Below are 11,139 nucleotides of genomic sequence, written 5' to 3' on the forward strand. Positions count from 1 at the left end.
TTGTGACCCAGGCTTCTATGGTCTGGGGAGGGGGTAGGGACACTCCACCCTCCTCTGGATCCATGACAGCTGTCCACTCAGTTCACAGATGGAGAACAGGGATGGTGGCAAGGGGCATTTGCTCTCAAGCAGGTTGATGCAGGAGTCATACCCTTTTTCTTTGGCTCACACAGTCCAGTCCCTTCACCTAAAAGGAGTGGGCTAAGAAATCTCATTCTATGTAGCTAAAATCCAGGAGGCAGCTTAAAGGGAAAAAGCATGATTAGGATCAAAGAGTTGTAAATTGGGGTACATCAGTTTGAGTAATCAAGAAGAAAACCTGAGGGAGTCGGGCAGTAGCACAGAGGGTTAAGTGTAGGTGGTGCGAATTTGGCACAAGGACCGGCTGAAGGATTCCGGTTCGAGCCCCCGGCTCCCCACCTGCAGGGGAGTCACTTCACAGGCAGTGAAGCAGGTCTGCAGGTGTCTATCTTTCTGTCCCCCTCTCTGTCTTCCCCTCCTCTCTCCATTTCTCTCTGTCCTAGCCAACAACAACAGCATCAATAACTACAACAATAAAACAAGGGCAAAAAAGGGGAAAATAAATAAATATATATAAAGAAATTTAAGAAAAAGAAGAAGGAAACCTGGGAGATGCTCCCAGGAGTGACAAAACCAGAGGGTTTCATGGGAGAGAAAGTGGGAGAAAGGTAAGGGGTTTCATGGAAGATTGAATCAATATTAACAAGCTCAAGCTATTTTTGGCTATCAGTAATTGATTACTGAGTTTCTTGAAAGGATGGAAAGGGAATTGACTAATTCTGCCTACCACCATGGATTTAGTCCATTGATATTATTTCTCAGATATCTGTTGCCTCGTGATTTGTTGTTGTTTTTAATGATGGAGGAGATCAAACTTAAGGTCTCCAATACCTCAGATGTGTTTGCTACTCACCATGTCCATAGCTCCCCATTTTATTTTCCCCCCAGTAACCCCCTTTTTAAAATCTTATTTTCATGAGAAAAGTAAAGAGCACTCAAGGCATCATTCAACTCTCTGTGAAGTTCTGACTCATTTTGTCTTTGTTGCTCTCACTGTGCTAATAGTTCACTTTCCCTGATGGTTTCTTAAAAGCACTCGCTTTTGGCTCACTCCAAGGTTTCTGACTCAACCAATCAGGACAGATAGGGCACTTTCTCTGTAGCATCTTCCGGCTCCCTTAAAAAAAAAAAAAAAAAAAGACTTCACAGATGTCAGCTGTTCACACTAAGAAGGGGAGAACATGGACATGGAGGACTAAATTGTCAACAGTTCCATGTGGTGCGTGGGAAGTCCCTTCATGGTTCCTCACAAGCTGGACAGTTTTCTCATAGGCAGATTGTATTTCTGAGGTAGGACATTTACTGTTCTTCTGTAGACATCGTTTAGTTTCCCAGTGACCTTGTGGTATCGTACACTAGTTTCCTCTTTTCAGTTCAGTTCTTGGCGCAAGTCTGTTTTCCCTTAGACCATTAGATCTGCTCACCATTAAGGTAATACTGGACTGGACAGCGGAAACCCTGTTTATATCTTGTAGGGTTTTGCTTTTGTTTGTTGACAGTTTAAAAGAGTTTAAGAGACGGTCTAAGAAGAATATACACCAGAGATGTGAGTGGTTTCATTGCTCTCTGGCTGACGTTATAATTCAAATAGAGAGAGGAGGAATGATACCACAGTTCCAGAGTCCTTCCACCCCAGACCACGTCACTTGCCATATGGTCTATCAGTTGGAACATGTGTCACAAACAGGGCAAGGCAGAGTCTCTACCTAATGGTCTATTTCTCTGTTCTTCCATATATATATCCTTCAGGGTTCTTGCTGGGACTCAGTGCCTGCACTATGAATCCACTGCTCCTGCACAATTTTTTTTTCCTTTTGTTGTCCTTGTGGTTTATTGTTGCTATTGTTATTGTTGCTGTCATTGTTATTGGATAGGACAGAGAGAAATTGGCAGTCTCTATCCAATAAATAAATAATGATTAAAAAATTTTTTTAAAGTTCAACACTACTGTGAAAGTGTTACAAAGCAAAATAAGACAAAGTAAACAAACAAACAAACCTGCCACATGGGTGGGGGCTGGGTGGGGAGCGGGTGGTAGCACAGTGGATTAAGCGCATGTGGTGCAAAGCCCAAGGACTGGTGTAAGGATCCCGGTTTGAGCCCCCTGCTTCCCACCTGCAGGGGAGGTCGCTTCACAAGCGGTGAAATAGGTCTGCAGATGTCTTTCTTTCTCTCCCCCCTGTCTTCCAGCAGTGTAGGAAGGTTTTTGACCCCACAACCTCTCCAGCATTTGCTGCTGCTATCTTTTCTGGTGTATGACATCTCACAGGAGTGAAGTGGTATCTTATTGTTGTCTTTATTTGCATTTCTCTGACAATCAAAGACTTTTTTCACGTGTTTCTTGGCCTTTTGGATTTCTTCTGTGGTGAATATTCTGTCTGTGTCCTCTCCCCATTTTTGGATGGGGTTGTTTTCTTCTTGTTGAGTTTGACAAGCTCTTTATATATTTTGGTTACTAGCCTCTTGCCTGATGTATGGCATGTAAAGATATTCTCCCATTTTGTGAGGGGTCTCTTGGTTTGGGTAGTGGTTTCTTTTGCTGTGAAGAAATTTTTTAATTTGATGTAGTCCCACAGGTTTATGCTTGCCTTAGTCTTCTTTGTAATTGGATTCCTTTCATTGAAGATGTCTTTAAAATTTATGCTAGAAAGAGTTCTGCCAATATTTTCCTCTAAGTATCTGATAGATTCTGGTCTTACATCCAAGTCCTTGATCCACTTGGAATTTACTTTCGTATTTGGTGAAATATAGTGGTTCAGTCTCATTCTTCTGCATGTTTCAACCCATTTTTCCAACACCATTTGTTGAAGAGACTCATCTTTCTCCATTTAATAGTCAGGGCACCTTTGTCAAAGATGAGATGTCCATAGGTGTGGGGGCTTCTGGGCTCTCAATTCTATTCCACTGGTCTATACATCTGCTGCTTCTGAGTGTCCCCCTACCCTTCTTTCTCTGAGTCCTGATGGAACTGGAGTTCAGAGCCCTCTGGGTATGACAGTTTGGGGCCTAGTTCCCACCACATTGGGGAGGGGGAGTTTCAGTGCTGCAGTCTCTCCCCCCCCCCTTCTGCCTCTGTAAAAAAAAAAGAGGAATAGAAAGAAAGAAGGAAGGGAAAAAGGATGGATGGATGGATGGATGAATGGATGGATGGATGGATGGATGGAGGGAAAGGAGGGAGAGAGGAAGGGTCCATGTTATCTCTGTCTTAGAAGCAAGGAATTCAAGATGTGGAGAGGTGAACTACTGCCTATCTGTCAAAGAAGGACTCTGCTGAGATTCACACCAAGTGCACCTAGCCTTATCACTCCACATTCCTTTCTGGGTCAGGCTCTGGGAGTAGGAGAGTGCTGACTGTCTCCCCTTTATTTCTGAAGTCAACTCTGCCTACCACTTCCATCCCTAATTAAAAAAAACACTACTGGGTTTTTTGTTTAAGGCTGCCCCCTTCCAAAGTCACTTTCCTGTGAGAGCTCTTTTCTCTCTCTGGGTCCCACTGTAGTTCTGTATAACATGGAAGGATGTGAGGTGAGGATGCTTTTAATTTAATTAGTTGTTTGAAAGTGGAGAAGTAGGAATGGGGGATCTTGAAGAAACGTTTCATGGAATTGTAAATAGTCCTTTTCCTGTTTGAAATGTACAGAAAAGATAGTTTTCAGAAACTTCTGTGAACAAGTCGTAAGCATTGCACACATTCTGTTTGAACTTAAGTTTGAATTTCCTTTGTGCATCGTCCCCTTTTTTGGCATGTATTTTAAGAATATGTGACTGTGCGCTGCTGAATTGAAACAATGATCTTAATAGTTTGCCTTGTGGTTTGTCTGTGCATTACAGACCTGATTAAAGATCTGGAGTTGTGGAAGCTTGGCTAGATGTACCAGATTTTCTCTACTCATAAAAATAAACAAAGGATCTGAGAGGTCATGAACAGATATAACCAAATTATTATGTGCTGGAAAAAAAATATTTCTAGGCAGGGGTAAATAGCATAATGGTTTTGCAAAGAGAGTCTCATGCCCGAGGCTCCAAAGTCCCAGGTTCAATCCCCTGCACTGCCATAATCCAGAGCTGAGCAGTGCTCTAGTAAGAAGAAAAGAGAAGAGAAGAGAAGAAAAGAAAAGAATGGAAAAAGAAGAGGAGAAAAATATTTCTAGTTCTTTAATGGTTAAACATACTAGAATTAAAGCTTCTAATTTGAGATGTTCTGTGTTCTATTTGCTTTTCAAAAATTAGAATCTGTTTTATTTATATATTTTGAGAGAGAGAGAGAGAGAGAGAAACCAGAACATCACTCTGCCATCTTATGTAGCAGAGATTGCAACAGGGCCTCACACTTACAGGACATGTACTCTACTACCACTGAGCTATGTCTCCAGCCCCCATACCTGGATTTTAATTAATTAATTAATTAATTAATTAAAAATTTTGATCTATCTATTCATAGAGAATGACTCTGGGGTGGGAATTGTATGAAAATGTACCCCTCTTATCCTATAGTCTTGTCAGTATTTCTATTTTATAAATAATATATATATTATTTTTAAAAAATGAATCTCATGTCTGAGGCTCTGAAGTCCCAGGTTCAATCACCCCTATTACCATCAGCCACAGCTGAGCAGTGCCCTGGTAAATAATAATAATAATAATAATAATACACTTAATGATACACTTAATGAAGAATGAAAGGAGAAGAGAGAGAGAGAGAGAGGAAAAAAAAAAAGAAAAAGAACCAGACATCACTCTGGTACAGGTGTTGCTGGGGATTGAACTCAGGACCTCATACTTGAGAGTCCAATGTTTTATCCACTGTGCCACCTCCCGGACCACAGCCGTTTCTGAAATTTTGAAGTCTTCTTAACCACCCTCTATTCCTTCTCTCTTTAGGTTTGGCTCACACTGCTCTTGTCCTGCCCCCCAGGATGGTTTGTTCTTGGGACCAGACCTGACCAGGCATTGACCCAATGATCGCATCAACCACTCCAGCTGCCATGCTGCTCCGAAGGTTCCGACGGCTCTCCTGGGGCAGCACCGTGGTCCAGCTCTTCGTCCTAACTGTGGTGACGTTCGGCCTGCTGGCCCCGCTGGCCTGTCACCGTCTCCTGCACTCCTATTTCTATCTGCGCCACTGGCACCTGAACCAAATGAGTCAGGACTTCCTGCAGCAGAGTCTGAAGGAAGGAGAAGCAGCCCTCCACTACTTTGAGGAGCTGCCCCCTGCCAATGGTTCCGTGCCCATCATTTGGCAGGCCGCCCCCCGGCCCTGGCTGGTCATCACCATCATCACCGTGGACAGGCAGCCCGGCTTCCATTACGTCCTGCAGGTTGTGTCCCAGTTCCACCGACTTCTTCGACAGTGTGGCCCTCCGTGCGAGGGCCACCAACTCTTTCTGTGCAACGTAGAGCGGAGTGTGAGCCACTTCGATGCCAAGCTGCTGTCCAAGTACGTCCCCGTGGCCAACCGCTACGAGGGCACCGAGGATGACTACGGAGACGACCCTTCAACCAACTCCTTTGAGAAAGAGAAGCAAGATTACGTCTACTGCCTGGAGTCCTCCCTCCAGACCTACAACCCAGACTATGTGCTGATGGTGGAAGACGACGCAGTTCCAGAAGAACAGATCTTCCCAGTGTTGGAGCACCTTCTCCGGGATCGCTTCTCCGAGTCGCACCTTCGAGATGCCCTTTATCTAAAGCTTTATCACCCCGAGAGGCTCCAGCGCTACATCAACCCAGAGCCTATGCGGATCCTGGAGTGGGTTGGCGTGGGCATGTTGCTGGGGCCCTTACTAACTTGGCTGTACATGCGGCTCACCAGCCGCCCGGGGTTCAGCTGGTCGGTCATGCTCTTCTTCTCCTTGTACAGCATGGGCCTGGTTGAACTGGTGGGCCGACACTACTTCCTGGAACTGCGGCGGCTGAGTCCCTCTTTGTACAGCGTGGTCCCTGCTTCCCACTGTTGTACTCCAGCCATGCTCTTCCCTGCCCCCGCCGCCCGAAGGACCCTCACCTACCTGTCCCAGGTGTATTGCCACAAGGGCTTTGGCAAGGACACGGCGCTGTACTCGCTGCTGAAGGCCAAGGGGGAACGGGCCTACGTGGTGGAGCCCAACCTCGTGAAGCACATTGGACTCTTCTCCAGCCTCCGGTACAACTTCCACCCCAGCCTGCTCTGACATCTGAGGAAGCTGCTCACTTCCCGGAGTTTCCACTATTGAGCTCTCTTTCTGGACACAGTTGCTTGTTGATTATTTCGTCGTTTAGTGTTTACTAGGGATGTCGGCACTGGGACAGCTGAGGGACACAAGTCAAGAGCAGAAGCTTTGAAAGCCACCCCCACCCCCGTCCCCCGGCTGGCAGCCCACCATAGGATGGGTCTCCCTCCACACAGCCATGCTGCCTCATGCCGTCGAACGCACCCAACCAAGTGGCACTCAATTACCAGTTACAGTCTCCATGATGTGTTTAGCTCTTGATGTGTTAGAGCTTGTGACTGCAAAGTTATTGTACACAGTAATATGACGGTAGTAGGAATTCACAGGTAGAATTTAAGGAAAGGGTGAGAAACTTTGTGAATCCATTTCTTTCTCATTGTGCATGAGAATGATCATGTGTTTAGTGCACAGGTCCAAAGAGGCAGGACCACTACTGATAGCCTCCCTGTTTGTGTCCTTGACCTGGTGTAATAAAAGTTCATGCAGTGTCCTCTGTCTTGGGTGCAAGTTCTGTTACCTAGCACTCTAGCACTTTCTTCCCATATCCATATCATCAGGTAGAACATTTCTTTTATTAGTGATTTAATAATGATTGGCAAGATTGTAGGATAAGAGGGGGTGCAGTTCCATATAGTTCCCACCAACGGAGTTCTGTATCCTATCCACTCCATGGGAAAGGTCCCTATTTTTTTCAATTAAAATTTTTTATTATTAATTATTTTTGCCTCCAGGGTTATGGCTGGGGCTCGGTGCCTGCACTACGAATCCACTGCTCCTGGAGGCCTGTTTTTTTTTCCCTTTTTGTTGCCCTTGTTGTTTATCTTTGTTGTTATTATTATTGTTGTTATTGGTGTCGTTGTTGTTGGATAGGACAGAGAAAAATCAAGAGAGGATGGGAAGACATAGAGGAGGAGAGAAAGACACCTGCAGACCTGCTTCACCGCTCGTGAAGCAACCCTCTGCAGGTGGGGAGCTGGGGCCTTGAACTGAGATCCTTGTGCTGGTCCATGTGCTTCGCACCCTATTTTTTTGTATAATCTTTATTTATTGGATAGAGAGAGTCAGAAATTGAGAGAAAAGGGGATGGTAGAGAGACAGAGAGACACTTGGAGCACTGCTTCACCACTCACGAAACTTTCCCCTTGCAAGTGGGGACTGGGGCCTCAAACCTGGGTCCTTGCTCATTGTAACGTGTGCTCAACCAGGTGCACCGCCACCTGGCTCTGGTTCCCTGTTCTTTATCCCTCTGGGAATATGGACCAAAATTCTTTGTGAGGTGCAGAAGGTAGGAGGTCTGGCTTCTGTAACTGTTTCTCCACTGGACATAGGCGTTGATAGGTCAATCCATAACCCCAACTGGTTTCTGTCTTTCCCTTGTGGGGCAGGGCTCTGGGGAAGTTGGGTTCCAGGACAAATTGGTAAGATCGTCTGCCCAGGGACGTCAGGATGGTATCATGGTAGCATCTGCAACTTGATGGCTGAAAAGTGGTAAGATATGAAACAGGACAAACTGTTTAATAATCAGGAACCTCCCGGTTCGAGCCCCAGGCTCCCCACCTGCAGGGGAGTCACTTCACAGGTGGTGAAGCAGGTCTGCAGGTGTCTGTCTTTCTCTCCCCCTCTCTGTCTTCCCTTCCTCTCGTCATTCCTCTCTGTCCTAACAACGACGACATCAATAACAACAACAATAATAACTACAAAAACAATAAAAAGACACCAAGGTCAACAAAAGGGAAAATAAATTAAAAAATAATAATCAAGAACCTAAAGGTAAGACTAGAGCTGGTGGGACGAAGGGTCTTTGTATGGGAAGAAGCGAGGAAGTCATCATCATCATCATCATTATTATTATTATTATTAGTGATTGGGCACAATCACTAATTTTAAGGCACAGCACAATCTTCAAATGTCTTCTGGGCCATCAGTCAGATTGCTTGTGACTGCAGTGATTTCACGGACCAGATTTCTCTCATATTCTGATTCCTTGAAAATCGAATGATATAGAATGGGCAAGCTCTTGATTCATTACATATTCTTTTACCTAATTTTGTTCACTGTCCATTCACTCTCATTTATTTCTTTTCTAGGTGGCATGATGTGGCAGGAGAAAAGGTATATAGAAGGTCAAGTCACAAGACCGGCCTTTTTACTTTCAGACCTCAGCATGCCCTAGTGGTATGAACTTGAGCAAGTCATAAGCCATCTGATTCTCAGTTCCTTCCCTCCTTCCTTCCTTCCTTCCTCCCTTTTTTGAGTTTGTTTCTTCATCTGAAATTAATCATTGGAAGCAGGCATACCTACCTTCTTTCCGTATTAATATTTTAATGTATTTATTATTCGATAAAGACAGAGAGAAATTGAGAGGGAGGGGAAGATTGAGAGGAAAAGAGACAGAGACACCTGCAGCCCTGCTTCACTACTCATGAAGTTTCTTCCCTGCAGGAGGGGGCCAGGGCCTTGAACCTGCATCCTTGTGCACTGTAATGTGAACGTTTAACCAGGTGCACCACTGCCTGGCTCCTTTTCAGTAGTAATTTAACAGTGACTTTTAAGATTACAAGATTACAGGAGTGTAGTTTCATACCACACCTACCACCAAAGTTACACACCACCACCACATCAGGGCTTCATTGCTCTGGGCCAGCTTAGCTGATAAAAGCGAAAGATCTTTACAATCTGAAGAGAAACCAGAGTATTGGGCCAGTTTATTTGGGTAGAAAGGGAGAAAGGAAGATACCACAGCACTCCAGGATAGCAGGGCCAGGTTTGAACCTGGGTCTTGTCCACGACAAAGCAATAAACTGGCCCGATGTGAGTTGTGTTGCTGACCGATGTGATAACTTTTTTTTAGAGGATAATTAAGTCTTTTATATTTATTTACATTTATTTTCCCCTTTTTGTTGCCCTTGTTGTTTTCTATTGTTGTAGTTATTATTGTTGTTGATGTCGTCGTTGTTAGGACAGAGAGAAATGGAGAGAGGAGGGGAAGACAGAGAGGGGGAGAGAAAGACAGACACCTGCAGACCTGCTTCACCACCTGTGAAGCGACTCCCCTGCAGGTGGGGAGCCAGGGGCTTGAACTGAGGTCTTTACTCCGGTCCTTTCGCTTTGTGCCACGTGCGCTTAACCCGCTGTGCTACCACCGACTCCTGACACCTAGTTTTAAAGCTGCCTTGAAAATATATGTAACACAATGAACAAGTGCATATAGTCTATCTACAGCAGTTGGAAAATATTAGTTCTTTTTTCTCTCTAGTAGTCAGCATTAAAACTCAATGTAGGGAGTCAGTCAGGCGGTAGCGCAGCGGGTTAAGCGCATGTGGCGCCAAGCGCAAGGACCAGTGTAAGGATCCTGGTTCGAGCCCCCGGCTCCCCATCTACAGGGGAGTCCCTTCACAGGCGGTGAAGCAGGTCTGCAGGTGTGTTTCTTCCTTTCCCCCTCTCTGTCTTACCCTCCTCTCTCCATTTCTCTCTGTTCTATCCAACAATGATGACATCAATAACAACAACAACAATAAAAAGACAACAAGGGCAACAAAAGGGAAAATAAATAAAATAAGAAAAGTAATTTAAAATAAATTATTATATAATAAATTATTATAAATAAATAAAAATTAAAATTAAATGCATTTTAGATAAGCTCCTGGTGATGTTCAATATATGAGAAAATGCATGGAACTAACACTTGTGCAGCAGGTGTAAGAAACACTGCTAGCATAAAGACTGAATTTTTTATTGTGACTTTTTCTTTTTAGAACAGAGAGAAATCGAGAGAGGAGGGGAAAAGAAAGATAGACACCTGCAGACCTGCTTCGCCGCTTGTGAAGCGATCCCCCTGCGGGCTGGGAGCCAGGGGCTCCAACTGGGATCTTTATGCTGGTCCTTGGGCTTCAGGCCATGTGCACTTAACCTACTGCACTACCACCTGGCCCCTTTTGTGACTTTTGAAGAGTATACAACTCAACTTTTCATTAGTTTCCTCAAAAGTTACCAAGGGGGGAAGCTCGAGAGAGATCTCACAAGGTCTGAGCCCCAGTGCCACATGGGAGTGTCATAGCACCAGAAAAAGCTCTGGTGGGTGGTCTCTCTCTCTCTCTCTCTCGTCTCTTTCTCCATGATGAAAAACAGCCTGGAAACAGTGACATTGCATTTGCCACCAATAATAATGCAAGGCTCTGACTGCACACAAAATGACAGACAGATACTCGTCTTTGTATTAGTTAGCGGGAGCATCACTCTGGCACTTTTGTGGGACTCAAACACAACCCCTGATGCTGGATACCCTGCATGCTCCTTCTTCGCCAGCATTTGACCTCTCTGGTAAATGTCCTTCGATTATACTTTTTAAATTTTTTTTAAAAATTTATTTTCCCTTTTGTTGCCCTTGTTTTTATTGTTGTTGTAGTTATTATTGTTGTCATCGTTGTTAGATAGGACAGAGAGAAATGAAGAGAGGAGGAGAAGACAGAGGGGGAGAGATAGACACCTGCAGACCTGCTTCACCGCCTGTGAAGCGACTCCCTTGCAGGTGGGGAGCCAGGGGCTCAAACCGGGATCCTTAAGCCAGTCTTTATGCTTTGCGCCACGTGTGCTTAATCCGCTGCGCTACCGCCCAACTCCCTCGATTATGTTTTATCAGGAACAAACGCGTTGCTGTGAGGAACAGTGAGTAGTCAGTCAACTTCAAGTGGTGATGCATTTGATTTTTTAATTAAAATTTGTTATTATCTTTATTTATTTACTAGATACAGTCAGAAATCGAGAGAGAAGGGGGAGACAGAGAGGGAGAGAGACAGAGAGACACACCTGCAGCCCTACTTCACCACTCGCAAAGCTTTCCCCCTGTGGG

The 11,139-nt window shown here is 44.8% G+C and overlaps 1 protein-coding gene across 1 annotated transcript in view; it reads left to right on the forward strand.

Moving 5' to 3' along the window:
- Positions 1-6,780, forward strand: part of PGAP4 (post-GPI attachment to proteins GalNAc transferase 4) — a 29,365-nt gene extending 22,585 nt beyond the window's left edge. The window contains exon 2 of the mRNA XM_007526770.3: positions 4,963-6,780. Within this exon, the coding sequence (XP_007526832.1) occupies positions 5,040-6,251 (1,212 nt within the window). The 5' untranslated portion in view covers positions 4,963-5,039 and the 3' untranslated portion in view covers positions 6,252-6,780. The remainder of the gene's footprint in view (positions 1-4,962) is intronic.
- Positions 6,781-11,139: the final 4,359 nt, after the last annotated feature.

This window comes from Erinaceus europaeus, chromosome 10, assembly GCF_950295315.1.
Source record: "Erinaceus europaeus chromosome 10, mEriEur2.1, whole genome shotgun sequence".
NCBI classification, from domain to species: Eukaryota; Metazoa; Chordata; class Mammalia; order Eulipotyphla; family Erinaceidae; genus Erinaceus; species Erinaceus europaeus.